At 32.7% G+C, this 17,860-nt stretch overlaps 1 protein-coding gene across 2 annotated transcripts in view; it reads left to right on the top strand.

The window, feature by feature from the left end:
* The window catches only part of Btk (tyrosine-protein kinase Btk29A), a 117,260-nt gene that overhangs the window by 97,418 nt on the left and 1,982 nt on the right, over positions 1-17,860 (top strand). The window contains exons 5-13 of one of the 2 annotated variants that reach the window (XM_088259247.1): positions 6,802-6,866; positions 8,032-8,115; positions 8,889-8,953; positions 10,650-10,715; positions 11,593-11,721; positions 12,974-13,167; positions 14,122-14,293; positions 14,974-15,142; positions 15,981-16,218. In XM_088259247.1, the coding sequence (XP_088115373.1) occupies positions 6,802-6,866; positions 8,032-8,115; positions 8,889-8,953; positions 10,650-10,715; positions 11,593-11,721; positions 12,974-13,167; positions 14,122-14,293; positions 14,974-15,142; positions 15,981-16,218 (1,182 nt within the window). The remainder of the gene's footprint in view (positions 1-6,801; positions 6,867-8,031; positions 8,116-8,888; positions 8,954-10,649; positions 10,716-11,592; positions 11,722-12,973; positions 13,168-14,121; positions 14,294-14,973; positions 15,143-15,980; positions 16,219-17,860) is intronic. The other variant, XM_088259248.1, reaches the window with a different exon arrangement.

Genomic DNA, 17,860 nt, shown 5'->3' with positions numbered 1-17,860 from the left:
ATGTCAAAAAATAATATTAATGTTGAATGTTGACGGGTATGAGGAGATGCACAAATATGGAAGAGCCGAAGAATGTTTTCAAATACGGGCCGATGTGGTGTTTTATCCTCTATGCTTACCCATGCGATGAGCGGCGTGATAGGTTAGTTAGTTAATCGTTATAGAGGTTTGATTAAGGATTACACGAACATATAACATACGTGTGTATCCGCAAATTAACCCGCTTCGAATTACAAATCCCATTTCACACTTGGAAATTTTCGATCAAAGCTAATGAATTACTCATCCCTCATCCTATATGCCATTATCCACGTATCCGCGTATTAAAATACACCGCCTCAATATTTGTTACTGCGTAAAATCAAAATCCCATATTATTTATAAAATTATAACTTGGCATCACAACACAATATAGATTAAGAAGAATATGGAAGTCTGGGTTTATACAGGACTTACGGCCTGTCAAAATCATATAGTTTTCACTTCGCTTCACGTGTGAGTTCGCGGCCTTATATATAGTTGATTTGATTAAAGAAAACACTTCGTTTTTTACCACTTGAGTTTTATTATAGACTACTTACATGTTTCAGAAGTTAAACTTCCATCATTCAGGTCCGTATAATAACATGAATGAATGATGGAAGTTTAACTTCTGAAACATGTAGTCTTCAATAAAACTCAAGTGGTAAAAAAACGAAGTGTTTTCTTTAATCATTGTAACATGTCTTACCACAAAGTTAATGCCGAAACAATAAATAAAATATAGTTGATTTAATTGACTGAGCTTTGTTTTGCAGATACCCTTTATTTAAATGTATGGAAAATGCTTATAGAATTATTTTACATGCTGGGAGACACCTGAAAACGCCTTTTTTATGCAGTTATGATTTGACCGTTTATTTTGGTTACAATATTTTGATGTATGTGTGAGTTCCAAAAATTTGAGTAGTGTGGTTGTCAATCATGGGTAGAATCGTGAATGTCACACGATCACTTAAACCAGCTTATGATAGGTCGTAAGCCATGTAAATTCCATATTCTTCTTCATCTGTGTTGAGATGTCAAATACTAAATAATTTTGATGCTTAATAATTAAAAATGAAAATTTCAGACCACGTAATTCGTATCGCAGTTAATTCTTTTTTAATTTAAGTTTTCCTTGGAAAATACCACTATTTCATTTAATGTCAAAAATGTAAAAATAACTTCCAACTGGAGAAACCCAGATTTGTCAACAAGCATTTCGCTCACTCCTTTCAATAACGTCAAATATCAAAAATCGTCAATTTTCTGCTGTGCATGTTTTCGGAATGTCGAGAAAATGTACTACAATATATCCCAGCAAAAGCGGCATATTTTTAACTTAATATTTACCCGCTACAGGGCAGAAAGTGTTGTTTTTGCATTTTGAAGACAATGTATTGTTTAATTATATTTTTAAATATACTAAATATTTTTCAAATGTAGAAAAAACATTCAGGTTTTACCTGAAAAGATCTGTTGCACAATAAAAAGGTCAGTAAGTGGTTTGATATTTATTTTTGATACATTTAATTATTTACAACATTTTTGAGTGTGTCCAAATACTTGTTCACAAAATCTGGATTATCTCCAATTACAGGAGTTATTTTCATATTATTTTTTGACATCTCATCAAAGATGAAGAAGAATATGGAAGTCTGGGCATTTACGACATTTACATTTTGACGGTCGTCAGCCCCGTAAATGCCCAGACTTCCATATTCTTCTTCATCTTTGATGAGATGTCAAAAAATAACATTTAATTTTATTTTTAAACTTTAAAAACGATCTCCTGAAAAATCAAGTTTTTTGATACATGACGTTGTTGAAAGGAGTAAGCGGTATGGACTCACTCAAAATGTTGTGAAACTTAAATAAAACAAAACAAAACTTAAATAATTACCGAAAATTCCGATTCATCGCTTTAAATCTTTGTGATTTTTACGATTTTATTGATTTTTCGATTAATGACCGTGTGTGCCAGTTTTTTTTAACGCGAAAAACAATAAAACGTTGGCCTACATTTATCGAATTTATAGTTTTTCTATGACTTCTACGTTTTAATAGCGCATTTTACTGCTTTTGATTCCGAGAAATGGTACACTATACGCTGTAATCGGTAAATTATCGCTTTTACGCCTGAGGATAAGCGTAACATTTTACGTTTTTTCGTTGATTTTTATTTTCCAGCCGTATTTAGGTAAAACTGAGCATGTAAAAAATATCCATTAATTAAAAAGCCGTTGTATTATTGCCGCGGAATACGAATGGTAAATAGTGATTTGTGTCTGCCTATAAAACACGTGTTTCATCACCTTTTTATATTAATTTGTATTGTTTGTTTTTGTTCATATTTGTGAGCGTATTTTTTCTTCTTTGCTAAGTAGCACAAAGACGAATAATTCATTATAATTTGAAGTATTTATGATTTTGTAAATCTGAACCAGTGGTTCTCAAACTCTTTTGGCCCACGGACCTGTTTTCATAGTCAAAACTGACTACTGTACTGGTTCAAACAAAGTCGTTATACATCGCTCGCCAACTATTTTTTCAATAAATTTACTTTTGTGAATTAAAAATGGAAAATAGTCCTTTAAACATGTTTCGAAATATCTGTTTTCCAATTTCTGGTCATTCGGTCTTACTCCAGATTAAAAATAATAATATGAGTGAGGAAGATGGGATTTTTACCTTTCACGAAATTCGTTTTAAAATTAGCTAATACGGTAAAACATCTCATAACGAGTAATTCGCATAACGAGCAAAAAAAAATAAAAGTTGCTCACTTAACGAGCGAAATCACGCGTAACAAGTTACAGAGAAAGGGCATGTCCCCCTTTCACGACATTCACTTGTGAGCCGGGACTTTCGCGCCAGTCAAAACAAAAAATGTTTCGCATAACGAGTAAGATTCTGGAACGAGTTATGCTCGTTATGAGAAGTTCCACTGTAATTTATTCATTGTTTCTTATTATAACTTCCATATTAATAACAAATATTTTTATATTAAACGCAGACCCGCTGACATTATTCGGGGACCCTCAAATCAATTTTAATTTTCCTCGGACCCCCTGAATGATCCCGGGGACACCTGGGGGTCCGTAAGGACCACGTTGGGAACCAGTGATCTAAACGATCTCAATGGGGGATATCTGTTTTATTATTATTGCCTGCTTCTGCAATAAACTAGTTTAATAATATTATACATCGCCTATAGTAATTGTATCATGGTCCGTATATTTTTTCGCTATCCATTGCGTTCCGCACGCTAACTTAACCTATAAATTAATAATTAAAAGATAAATAATAGTATCGATAATTAATGTAGCTTCAACAGATTACAATTATTTGTTTTCAAAAAATGCGTTATTCGTACGGTATTAGTTTTTTTTTCTTTGTTAATTTTACATTTACATTACATATTTCTATATAAGTTATTGCTACGGTTAAATTATAATTTACGTTCCACTGATTAAAAACAAATGTATTTTCAAATAATTATTTATATAATGCGCATTTAATTATCATTCTATTATTTTGCGATAACTTGCAGTAATTTATTTTATAAATTAAAGTTTTCGATAGTGTATTTTTTGTGCTGTCGTTTTTATACGTTTTTTAAACATTAATTCAAATAAAAAATGGGTACGGTTTTTTTTTTAGATGGGAGTTGAATTTATTATTTACCTTGCATATTATGTACAAGGTGTATAGTATCATTAAGTGGATTTATGTTTCTTCTATCTAAAAAAAATGTTTTATTTTAATCTGTGTTGGGAATAGGGAGGATAAACTAGTGTTAGCCTCACCAATCAGGAACTTTTCAGCATTTACTCATTGCTGGGAGTAAACCACGTAAAACTCCTCAGGAGAAGCCGGACTGTTGACTGTCGTCAACAGGTTCTCCGTTTCACTAGAAGAGGGTTCGGCATTTTGTATCCTAGCTTGGTTTATGGTACCAATGTCCTTCACCATTTTTATCATGTATGATACCACCTCTCCTGAAAGTTCCTTATGAACTAACACGAATCAGATGTCGGATAGGTCCTTACCCAGGCTCCTGTAACGCGGTAAAAATAAGTACGGTGGTCGCGCGGACAGACTTTTGCGTTATTTTATGCAGTAATGTCAAAATATCCTAATAAAAAATGAAGTGCTGAATCAATTTACTCCAGAAACCAACAAATTGTGCATTGATTCTATGATCTAACTTGATAAAGTTGGCACTCAAAAAATTGAAAAATTGATGGCGTTTTAAAATGGCATTGGACGAGAATAGGTTAGCTACTCTTCCCAGTTTGTTCCCACTTTATAGAGTACGGTTTCGAGATGGGTTTTATAAGAGTAACCGAGAAAAATGTGAGAGCAAAAATGGTTCTCATAATTCAGTGACGCGCCACTTTGGAGCGACGAGATTGCGCGAATCCATCACACCTAGAAGCGTTTTATTATAATAATTGGAGGAGCGGCCCACGGATATTACGCAAATGGAGATAATTTGCAAAAATATCTCATTTTACGACAGTACTCTTCGCCCACATCTCTTAATCTCGATTCGAATCATTTATATGTGTCGCCGAATGTATTATTTACGCGCGGCGTATCCGTCTTTCCGGCTGGATCGCTTGCGATGGCATTTGCTTTGTTTTCGATTTCCAAATATTTTCATGTGATGATTTTTTTGCGTCACAGAAATATTTTTGTTAATATACCTTAGTTTATTCATATCCGTTTTTTTGGCATTGGTCGCACCTTGACAAGATCAACATTAATAATAATTTATTCAAAATGCTAGTAACTAATTAGAACGCCACACCACTGTATTTGCAAACATACTTCAACTCTTCATGCATCCCCCTCATATAATAAATATATATAATATAAAAAAATAAAACCCTTATCCGCACCCAATGGTGCATAGGGCACTGTGTCATTTAAACGCAGTGTTATCTTGATCGTTTACACATGAAGGAAAGGTGATCAGCCCTCCCCTTCAGGTACCAGTCCAGGGTAATATTAAATAAATATTACAGTGAAAAAATCACTTATATTTATTTTATCCCCCTTGGGAATCGAACCCGGGACTTCCAGAACGGTAGCCGAGCGTGCTGACCATTACACTACGGAGGTGGACAAATAATAAATACCCGCCGATTATTACTCCTCCTGGCCGACTCCTGGCGTGACTACTTTCAAGTGTTTTTAAAAATGTACTTGATCATGCCAAGTTTTCCTCGGTCTTCCTCTGCTCCTATTTCCAATTACGTTCGCCGCATAAATTTGCTTTTCTTTTCTTTCCTTACTCATTCGTTCCACATGTCCAAACCATCTCAAAACATTTAAAAAAATATTATCGATAGTAAAAAATACTTATTATCGATAATAAAATCAATTAAAATATATGTGTGTATTTAGAATTATCATTACCAAAAATACACGTTTAATTTTTTTTTTCCTACTGATGACTTCATTTTGAGTTTTAAATAGTTAATTTCTTATAAAATATTTCTAATCTCTACAAAATTTAAGGTGAACTGCTTTACAGACTTACGTAATGAAAAAATCTTTGTGTGCCTGATAAAGACATTGGTAATAAGAGGATTTACGGCTTATTTTAAAAATTTATCTGCAAAATATGTTTATAAATTCCAAAAATTGTTAATAGAACGATAATTTTATCTTTTAGTACTGGCTTGTGCCATGACTACGTAGGTTCACTGCTACAGATAGCCCAGGCACTTAATCACAAAGGAGGGAAGAATATGTTTGTACGATTTAACAACCTTGTATATTCCCTTCTCAGTAAGTGACTTGGTGCTAGATCCAGCACTTCGGGATGTTAAATTTATGCGTTGAATTTAATTTTAATTAATTTTCTCAGTTTTCGCACCTTTGTATTATTTCCTGTGTGATTCACACGCTGATGAAACATGCATTAGCATTATTTTAGTGGATTATTAAGCATATGCTAATTAGGCTTTTACCATCTGTTTGAGTGCTCTTCTTATCATTGATTTACCTACATAATATGTATTTACTTACTTTATAATGATAACAGTATTTTGTGACTGATAATGTGAACAAATTCAAGTCAACTCTTGGCTTACTGTTTGTAGGACATAAAACCCAAGAATTACGACTGACAGTATGCTCATGAAAATCTATGTTGTTTATTTTAATTATTTTTATTTTAAATGCACAAAAATATCGACAAAAAATCAGTATTTCATATTTAATAAAGAGTTAAGATATTAAGTTCATCCAGTAAAGAAATTTTAAAAAAAACTCAATATTTGGTGAAATCTTCATTTTGAATAAATTATTTTATTATTTCATTTATGAAATTAATTAATTTTATTTAAAAAAAAAACATTGAAAAAAACTATATTGCTATGTATGATCATTTTCTTCATGTAAAACGATTAATAAGTTAAATTAGATTTGAATTCTAGTTGGTTGAATCATAAATAATAAACATTTTTCATATGAATTGCCTCTACAACCCGAAAAATATATTAACAAAAATATATATTAATACTTATGTACCATCATTTTCTTCATGTAAAGCAATTAGTAAAATATATAGATATACCTATATAGATATAGATTTGATCCCTAATTGGTTTAATCAGTTTATATTTTTCATTTGAATAGACTCTACAACCCTTGACTGATACTTTGGGGTCCATCACCTCGCCTCTACATATTTTTTTACCAAAGTATTGCAAATGTATAAGTTATACTGCAGCTTCAATAATGTAATTTTTTTCATTGTTCCAGGTGCTCCTTCCAGCCCCATGATGCCGGGCGGAGCGACCCCGGGGACCCCCTCCTCCAAGGTTAAGGTATCGCCACTTTTTATACAATCAATTGGATAAATTTATAAATATATACATTAATAACTTGGCCCTCAATTTTTGTAGTTTTTGCAGTATGATTTCTTTAAAAACGCAACTTAACACATTGTTTACTGGAAACCCTCAAAATCATCTTTTACATACTGTTAGTAGAGAGCAGGAGACGCTTAAAAGCGTTATATTTGCTTACTTTTGGTAGAGCGCAAGAGACGCCAAAAAACATTGTACAGATCGGAATTAAGTTTGCGGTTACTTATGATTAGTATACTAAGGGTCGAGCGGCAGAGTATCTGAGTATATATGTTAATATATGTTAATATATCCAAAAGAAGGATGAAATCAGACTAAATGCAGTCCAAATATGATTTATAAAGTGTGTGTGGCAAAACATTGTATGATAAGTTCTTTCAAATGGTAAAATATGTAAATAATTCACATCTGAAATAAGCATTATCAATAAACTAATGACAGAAGCATAATTTTTTACTTTCTACTAATCGTTTAATTTTAAGTATATGTTGTATCAGTTTGCTTTTAAATATTTGAACAAATGTTGCAAAACATTGTGGTAAATAATGAAGAAAAAAAAATACGAATTCATTACTTCCTAACTATTATTAGTGTAATAGATTTATATTATCCACTGACACTTCGTGATGGAATTGCATTTTTAATTTATTATTAGATTAAAACCAATATTTTTAGCTTTTCCACTTTTTTATTTGACCAGCGACCGGGTTTCGTTGTTACCGACATCATCAGACTGGTACCGACTGGTTACAGACATCATCAGACCAGTCTGATGATGTCGGTAACGACGAAACCCGGTCGCTGGTCAAATAAAAAAAGTGGAAAAGCTAAAAATATTGGTTTTAATCTAATAATAAATTATTATTAGTGTAGTATCATCCAATGCTAAAAATATTGAAAATGTTTTTTTGTTCCTATAAATCATCTCTAATAACAGATTTTATTAATATTAAAATACTTTGAAGCTGGCTTGATAATTTATCATACCAATTCTAAACTTCATACCTCAAACTTCCAAAATGTTGCTAGGCATTGACCAGGCAATGCGTAGTTATTTTTTTCTCTGTTAATTTGTTGAAAATTCTGGAGAAGTAGATAATTAACCATTGTAATAAATTTTCAGGAGAAACCAGCTGTCAGGAGTAAGGTGGTTGTAGCCCTCTACCCCTTCAAGGCTATCGAGGGAGGGGACTTATCTCTGGAAAAGGTATTTAATTTACACTTTCATTTGTCTTTATCCTTTTTGTTTGCGTATCCTTTTCTCCAAATAATGAATTTACTCTACTTCGTTTTATTTATTCACGTCTCCGAGCTTTCTGTGTTGAACAACTTGTTTTATTTGTTTTTTAAGATACGTATTTTAATATATGTGTTATTAAATTATATTTTTATGAGTATTTAATTTCAAGTTTTAAATGTTTGCTAAAATTGGTAGTGTTTTATTAAATAATAAGTAATATTTTATAATGGAACTTTACACTCGAATCTGGATAACTTTGAACATTATTTGTATTATTTTTAAGATTACTTTTTTTAACAAATTTACTATCAAATTTGTAAAAATGTTGGGACTTTATATAAATAATTCTGCCCTTTTTCTTCTAAAAACAAATCAATTCATGATTGTCAACTGGTAAAAAAAATATTTTTGTGATTTTTAATTGGTGAGAGATATGTGTATAAATAGAGATGCGAATATGGGATATTTTAGGTTTGCTTGAGTTCAAAGTTCCGAATTTATGCAGTGGGATATATTTTCAACCCTATCAGGCGAAGCGAATATTTTTAAAACTGTTTACATTGCATAGTATGAATAACAAGTTATTTACAATTATTAGAGTCTGAATAATCAGAATCAATCACAAAAATTGAAGTTTGAGTCAGGCGAATCGCACACTTATCTGTGATTGTCGTACAATCAACACATTTGTCATGTTACAGACTTTGTCTACCACAGTTAATATATCTTCAATATTTTAGGGAGCTGAATATGAAGTACTAGACGACTCCCAAGAGCATTGGTGGAAAGTAAAAGACGACAATGGGTGAGTACTTATTATTTATTATTAAAATAATATATTTATAAAAACCCAATTACATGTTAATATGGTAGATGAGTAAATGTAAAAACGAAATTTGTTTTGAAAAGAATACAGAGCATTAGGGATGTTGTATTTTTTTTACTGATGAAAATACGCAACCAAAGTAGTTTTATATCTAACTTTTATTTAGTAAATGCCACTTGTTAACCTGTTAACCGGGTGGGACGCATAAATACGTCAAACGTAAACAATATCAGGTAGGGGTAGGACATATGAATACGTCCTTGAAATATATGTTGCACCCTGGAACGGGCGAGACGTATATTTTTCCAACAACAAAGGTATTAGTCATTCATACCTGTCTCCACATAAATTTAAGACACAGAGTGAATCAGTTGCGTAATTGGACAGCGGACCGCCCAGTTAACAAGTTAAAATCGAATGTGACACATTTTGTGATACATTCAACATCATTATCAAACTTTGTAATGTGAAGCTTAACCTAAATTTGAAAGTTGTGTCCTTGGTACATTAAAGGATGAAAAGGGTGTAGGAGCTGTTTTTTAAATATTTTTATCAGTTGGAACATGGACAATAACGGGGAGGTTTTTGTCTTAGGACCAAAATGAACCTTTTTATCAAATTATCCCCATTTGAACCATATTTTATAAAATATGCTATATAATTATAGAATACAGTGGAACTTTATAATATAACAAATTCCTCGATGTAAAAATCTCAATATAACAATTCCTGAATGTAACTTTTTTTTTTCAAATCCCCTTCATCTGGTCATAGCATTCAATGAAAAATATACTTCTACATAATGAATAGATCATGTCAACCATTCTCCATGTAACAAAAGTAAATAAACTTTTGTTACATGGAGAACAAAAATTTTTGTTTTGGTTGTCAATAATGGGTAGAATTGGTGAATGTTACACGTGTATAAAGTGATCACTTAAACCAGCTTATGACGGTCGTCAACCCCGTAAATGCCCAGACTTCCATATTCTTCTTCATCTTTGATGAGATGTCAAAAAATAAACTTTTGTTTATGTAAATATTTTTCAGTATATAAATTACATTAAAATTAAAACTCAATTACATATGTAAAATTAACTGTGTACATACTAGTAGTATTTAGATTTTTTAAATATGATGTGTTTACTGTAATATTTCTCAAACCTTGCATATTAATCGTTTTAACGTGTTTGACAAATAAAATATAGAACCTCAATATAACAGGTTTATAGCCATTCAAACCTCAATATTACAAATCACTCGATATTCTGAAATTTTCAAAAGCCCTTGAAATTCGTTTTATTGAGATCTCACTGTATTATAATTTTTTTTTCTGTGTTAATTCCTAGTATTATAAAATAAAATAATTCATATGCTAATAAAGTTAATTTAAATGAGTACCATTTTTAATTAATGTTTTACTTAGTAAATACCACTATTTCTTAAAATCTACTGTGACACGTGTTTCGATGCATTCCGCATCATTTTCAAACACCGTTGAAAATGTTGCGGAATGCATCGAAACACATGTCACAGTAGATTTTAAGAAATAGTGGTATTTACTTAGTAAAACATTAATTAAAAATGGATAGATTTTACCACAAAGTGACTGCCGAATCAATTAATGAAAATAAATGAGTACCATTAAGTAACATCTTCATTTCTTAATTTTCAGATTGGTGGGATACATTCCGAGCAATTATGTTAAAGAAAAAGAATTATTAGGCTTACAAAAATATGAGTAAGTGTCTTTTTGATGATTTTTCATTATTTCACATTTGTTTTTCTTTACAATGTAAAATATTACAAATATCATGCATTGGCAGATATTTTTTTTAATTTTTTTAGCGCAGTATAAACTCACCACTTGTATTTTATTTGATTTTATTAGAAGTGAGAATAACTGTTACACAGTACAAACCACATATAAAAGTATTATGTGATTGTGTGTAAAGTTAAAAAATCTAATATTTATGTATTAAATACTTTCACCCATACTTGAATCATTTTTCTTTGTTTTTTAAATAAAAAAATGTCATTTCAGACTGAATACCCTATAATTAATTAATTTCTATTTAAATGGAAAAGAAAGAAAATAGAAAGCACACATTTCTATCTTTAATTTCACAATGCTTGTGAAGCAGTTGAAATATTAAAAATCTATGAAACTACAATTGAAAATACTGCTGTTATGATGAACAGATGGCGGTGCCATTGCGTCAAAAAACTTCTTTAACCTGTCACTAGTAAAAAATATGCATTAACCTCTGTGTAAATACACCCAAATTCAAATATAATGTTTTATCAAAATTTCAAAGTATGCTGTAAATTACTTTAGGATATTTAAGATTTTGAACCAGTAAACATTAATGTTTTTATTTATATAGATAGATTAATCAACTCGCATATTCGAATGCAACATTGTCAAAATTTCAGTGTTATCCATGTACTACTTTAGGAAATTTAATATTTTTAACCAACGAACATAGATGAAAACAGTATATATTTTTTATTAACATGATTTTGAATGAACTGAGAATACTTCCCCAATATTTTTTCAATGTATAAATTTTACTGATTCGTGTATTTTTTTAAAATTGAATTATTGCGTATTTCAGATGGTACGTGGGAGACATGTCTCGACAAAGGGCCGAGTCATTGCTCAAGCAAGAAGACAAGGAAGGTTGTTTTGTTGTGAGAAACTCATCCACTAAAGGAATGTACACCCTGTCCCTATATACCAAAGTGTGAGTACGTTACCACATATTACGCCATTCCATCAACTCCAGATAATGTTCTAGTCACTTCCTATAAAGGAAAAATGAATTGAAATGTAATAGCATTATTCTCAATCTCGTATCTTGAATGAAGATCATATCAATTTGATGTTTTTATTTTTATTTTCCTTTTTTAAGGGGTTACTCTTATTTTACACATGACTAAACATTTATTTATTGATTTGGCGTTTAATTTGTAGAACTCCATTTTAATTTAAGTATTAATTTTAAATCAAAAACAGATTTTTTCAGTCTACTAAGTTGTATTTTATTAACAAAAACACATAAAAAATTATATTGTGACAATTGTTTCGCCTTGTTAAGGCATTATAATTTTTTATGTGTGTTTGTTAATAAACTACAACTTAGTGGACTCAAAAAATCTGTGTTTGATTTAAAATTAATACATAGACTAAACATTTATTTTATTAGAGTTAACCTTAATTGTCAGAATGTAAGATTATGACGCGCAAATTGTAAATAAAATTCATCTATAAAATATATCACTGTATGAATCGAACCTTAGACCTCTTGTACAGTAACCAAACATGCAAAACTCTACCCTATGGAACCATCTATCAATACATTTATTTGCGGGAAACGCTTAAAAGCGTCTACATGCTGTTGGTAAAGAGCGGGAGACGCTTATAAGCATTCTATTTGTTTACTTCTGGTAGAGCAAAAAAAATTGTACAGATCGGAATTGGGTTTGCGGTTGGTTATTTGTGATTAGTAAATGACCCTAATTAGTATACTGATTAGGGTCGGGGTTGATGAAAAAACTGCCCGAAAACAATGTATTTAAGTTCAGTTCATTTTATGATTATTCTGAGGTTACAACATTTTGAGTGTGTCCAAAATACTTGTTCACAAATCTGGATTATCTCCAATTATAATGTTTATTTTTCATATTATTTTATAATTTACAATATACAAATTGCTACTTTCATTTCACCAATAGATGTCTCAAGTGAAATTCTAATGATTCAATGTTTCGAAATTGGATCATATATATTTATATAGAACTTCCAAGAATTTGAGTAGTGTGGTTGTCAATCATGGGTAGAATTGGTGAATGTTACACGTGTGTAAAGTGATCACCAGCCTTTGATGGTCGTAAGCCCCGTAAATGCCCAGAATTCCATAATCTTCGTCATCTATGTTGAGATGTCAAAAAATAATATTCTGAGGTTCTTATAATTTTTTTATAATTTTTTTCCAGTCCCCACCCGCACTCGAAGCACTACCACATAAAGACCAATCCCCGAGGGGAGTTCTACCTGTCCGACAAGCACTGCTGCGGTTCTGTGGCTGACTTGGTGAACTACCATCGCCACAACAGCGGCGGGCTCTGCTCCCGGCTCAAGACTTCCCCCTGCGACCGCCCCGCGCCTGCCACTGCCGGACTCAGTCACGGTAATTACACTCGGAGTGCTACTATGATGCATATAGGGGAAGTTCTACTAGCCGGTATGGTGACAATAGATATTAAATAGCATCGAAAGAATGATGACAGAAAATAATTGATAATGCTTTTGTATTTTATAATTTTTTTTTACCCTTATCCGCACCCCAATGGTGCATAAGGCACCGCATCATATAAACGCTGTGTTATCTTGATAAGGATGTTACACATGAAGGAAAGGTGATCAGCCCTCCGCTTCAGGTACCAGTCCAGGGTAAAATTTATTAAATATTAGAGTGAAAAAAATCACATATATATATTTTACCCCCCCTGGGAATCGAACCCAGGACCTCCAGAACGGTAGCCAAGCGTGCTGGCCATTACACTACGGAGGCGAACAAATGTATTATACTGACACCTGTCTATTACACAGCAAAGCAAACATGACAAGAAATAAGACATTTTTTCTGTGAATGAATTTAAACGGTAACCGAAATGCACAAAAATGTGCACACCGCCCCAACATAAGGTTTTTGAAATGCACCAAAATGTGCACACTATCCCAACATAAGGTTTCTGAAATGCACAAATATGTACACAGTCCCGCAACATAAGGTTTCTGAAATGCATAAATACGTGGTAGCCATAACATCTTGCAAGAATGGGTCTTGCGGAATTGACAAGATGCGGATTTAGTTTTGAGGGTAGTGAGATACTCACACTTGTCCTATGTGAATGTTACTCTCTATTACATACGGAGACAACAATCAAAGATACCAATTAGACCTCAGAATGTGTGATAGAAGTCATATATGGCACGATTCATCCGTTCTGATGTAGTGATTGTCCCGATGAAGAGATAAATATATCTCGAAACTCATAATATCAATTTAAGCGAATGGGTTTCATACTGATATTTCGACCATTAATGTTGAAACTATTGATGATATATTATTTGATTTCAGATAAATGGGAAATAGACCCATCGGAATTAGTTCTACACGAGGAATTGGGGTCTGGACAGTTTGGAGTTGTGCGCCGAGGGCGCTGGCGAGGCTGTATGGACACCGCTGTCAAGATGATGAAGGAAGGAACCATGTCCGAAGATGATTTCATCGAGGAAGCTAAAGTTATGACGTAAGTATAATGCAAACTACATAACTAATACAATTTCACTTTCAGGCAGGTAACCCTTGAATAGTAATTTTTGCCAAACATATTAAAATTTAATTTAATTTTTAAATTAATCAATCAGTCACACTCGTTGATCTTATCTCGGGAGGATCACTGCCAGCATAAATTCAGATTTTCGTAACTCATTAGCTGGAATTTTGAACATTGCCTAAATAGGAAATTCGACTGAAAAGCTGAAAATGGTATCTATACATTATCTTCATCCTTATATTTACCATAGAACAGGGCTACTTGAACTTTAATGTGTTACTTGAGCCCAGTACAAAAAAAAATATTAAATCTGTATTTGGTCTACAATAATGAACGTATCGACATGATTCATTGTTTCTCTGACAGGTGACACTTATTGTCACGATACTTCAATTGATACCACGATCTAATTTTTTTTTTGTACTGGGCTCAAGTAACACATCAAAGTTCAAGTAGCCCCGTTCTATGGTAAATATATAGATAAAGATGACACAATAATCAATGTTTGGATAGCCATTTTCAGCTTTTCAGTCGAATAACATTATCGTGTCATCGAAACAATGTCCATAGTTTTATTTAGAATGTCCCGCAGTCAATGGCCTGAAGAATGGAGAGTTGTGTCAGATTATAGCATCGCTTATTTGTATTTGCAGCAAGCTTCAGCACCAGAATTTGGTACAGCTGTACGGAGTTTGTAGCAAACACAGACCAATATTTATAGTCACTGAATACATGAAGCATGGATCATTACTCAACTACTTGAGACGACACGAGAACACCCTCTCTGGAAATGTTGGAATGCTTCTCGACATGTGCATACAGGTAACGTAATATCCTGATTATTATTTTATTATAAATATAGTGAGGTTTTGGAATATTGAATTTTCAAATACAATTTTAATGTCGAGATCAATCTTCAGTAGTAAGAGTAATTTTTCATTTTAATAGTTATTTAATGTCATTCTAGACTGGGATCTGGAAGTGTAGATCTGATTACTTTTGCATTTATGTAATTAATGATCAAGTTAACACTTTGTTGATGCAATGCAGTGCCTATTAAGTGCAGTTGAAGAAGAGAAAAATAGAATTTTACACTAATTTAAATTTCTTTTATTGTAATTTCTCTCAGTAAATACCACTATTTCTTTAAACCTACTGTGACATGTGTTTTGATGCATTCCACATAATTTTCAGACATCATATGTTAAGCTAAGTCCAAATTAGAATTGTCTCCTTGGGATGTTGAAGGATGAAGAGGTGGTAGAAGCTGTTATTTTTATATATTTTTAAAAATTATTTACTAGTGGGAGTATGGACAATAGGGGGGAGGCTTTAGACATTGTCAATTATGAGTTTATCATTATTTTTATTTTTATGAATTTCTATTGTTTCAAAATGTTACAGTTTATTACTTTTCGTATTAATAATTGTTAGGATTTTTACGTCATTGTTAAGTGAAATATAAATTAAAAATTGATAGATATTACCACGAAGAACTGCCGACCCAGTTATTTAAATAATTTCAATTTCTTTGAGTTTCTTCTTTTGCTGTCACACACTGGGTGCCAAACCTGCGGTGTGCATTATCGAAGGTGGCACAGACTGCGTGCCAGCTGCGGGTAAAGAGCTAGTAAATGAACCTTTCCTATTACTTTTGTAGGTTTGCAAGGGCATGGCCTACCTGGAGAGGCACAACTACATCCACCGAGACCTGGCGGCGCGCAACTGCCTGGTGGGCTGGGAGAACGTGGTGAAGGTGGCCGACTTCGGGCTGGCGCGCTACGTGCTGGACGACCAATACACCAGCTCCGGGGGCACCAAGTTCCCCATCAAGTGGGCGCCCCCCGAGGTGCTCAACTACACCCGCTTCTCCTCCAAGTCCGACATCTGGGCTTACGGTGAGTGCACTCTGCGCCATTTCCAACATCCACCATTCTGTCCTCTGAGCTAAACACATCAACCCTGAAGCAAATTATACTCAGACAGTCTACAGCCCGACTCTCAGTATAATTATCACAAATAACTGCAAACCCAATTCCCATCCGTATAATGTTTTTTGGCATCTCTCGGCTCTACCAAAAGTAAGCAAATAGAACACTTTAAGGCGTCTCTCGTTCTCTACCAACAGTACATAAAAGACGCTTTAAGCGTTTACCGCAAACAATGTGTTTTAACAGTCAATCACTTCATCATAAGTGTAATAAATTACTATTACGGTGTATTATAGCTTCAAAAATATTAATTCGATATTTAAGGGACCAAAATTCAAAGACCTTTTATTGCGGAAGAAATACATTGAAATACTTCTACTCTACATTGAAGGTTGAATATCATAGCAATTTTTACGTTGTCTGTAGCTCTAAACAACGACTTAGCGCTACAGTAAAAGTGCTATCGTTCGCCTCCGTAGTGTAATGGTCAGCACGCTCGGCTACCGTTCTGGAGGTCCCGGGTTCGATTCCCAGGGGGGTCAAATAAATATAAGTGATTTTTTTTTCACTGTAATATTTATTCAATATTACCCTGGACTGGTCCTGAAGCGGGGGGCTGATCACCTTTCCTTCATGTGTAGACGATCAAGATAACACTGCGTTTATATAAAGCAGTGCCCTATGCACCATTGGGGTGCGGATAAGGGTTTTATATATATTAAAAGTGCTCAGTTCCAATTTTTAAGCTAGGATATATATTTTCTTTCCATGTTATATTTATCTTGGTTTGGAACTCTCTCAAACTACGATAATATGACCGTTCTTCTATACCTTCACATTTCGAATGCTTCAATCTTCTTTTTGGTAGCTTGAGTGAGAGTTCGTAGTTGGCTTTCAACGCCGTAGAGAAATACCGAGAAGATTTAGTACTAAGATAATTAGTACTAAGACATTTTGAATAAGTACATTTGAGAAAAGTAAATCATGCATCTTTCACATACAAACTGGTACTTGATACTTGGTAATTTATTATATTTTGTTGACAAAATAATAAAAAAAGTGAATGAAATCAGTAATTTTAATATATTATTGATTGAGATTCTTTTTTTGCCCCAGTTTTTATGATTTTATTTTCTTGTTTTGCATTTCTTAGGAATTTATTGAAAGTTTGTTGAAATCTCGATTATTTTCTTTGATGTTACATTGAGTATTTACGGGCGCCAATATGATAAATAGTTAGAGCTGGCAGCTCAGGTAGAGGAACAATTTACTTATTTTCACCTTTATTACTCCGCATTATTTTTTTTATTTACAACATAAAATCAAATTAAATAGCTTAAATAATAAAAATGAAAATGATATTTTCTGGCGTTTCTCATGTGTGTGATTATAATCCAGGATTCGGACCTCACATACTAATAAAAGAGTTTCTACTCAATAAAAAGCTTCGTTTCATCTCACCAATAGATGTGTCTAGTGAAGTTCTAGTGATTCAAGAATAATGTTTCAAAATTGATTTATATATATAGAACTTCCAAGAATTTGAGTATTGTGGTTGTCAATAATGGGTAGAATTGGTGAATGTTACACGTGTGTAAAGTGATCACTT

This window comes from Brachycentrus maculatus, unplaced genomic scaffold (assembly GCF_059751285.1).
Source record: "Brachycentrus maculatus isolate JH-2025_06_01 unplaced genomic scaffold, ASM5975128v1 h1tg000115l, whole genome shotgun sequence".
In the NCBI taxonomy this organism is placed as follows: Eukaryota; Metazoa; Arthropoda; class Insecta; order Trichoptera; family Brachycentridae; genus Brachycentrus; species Brachycentrus maculatus.
Note: the sequence above shows the minus strand (reverse complement) of the source record. Positions and strands in the feature narration are given on the sequence as shown.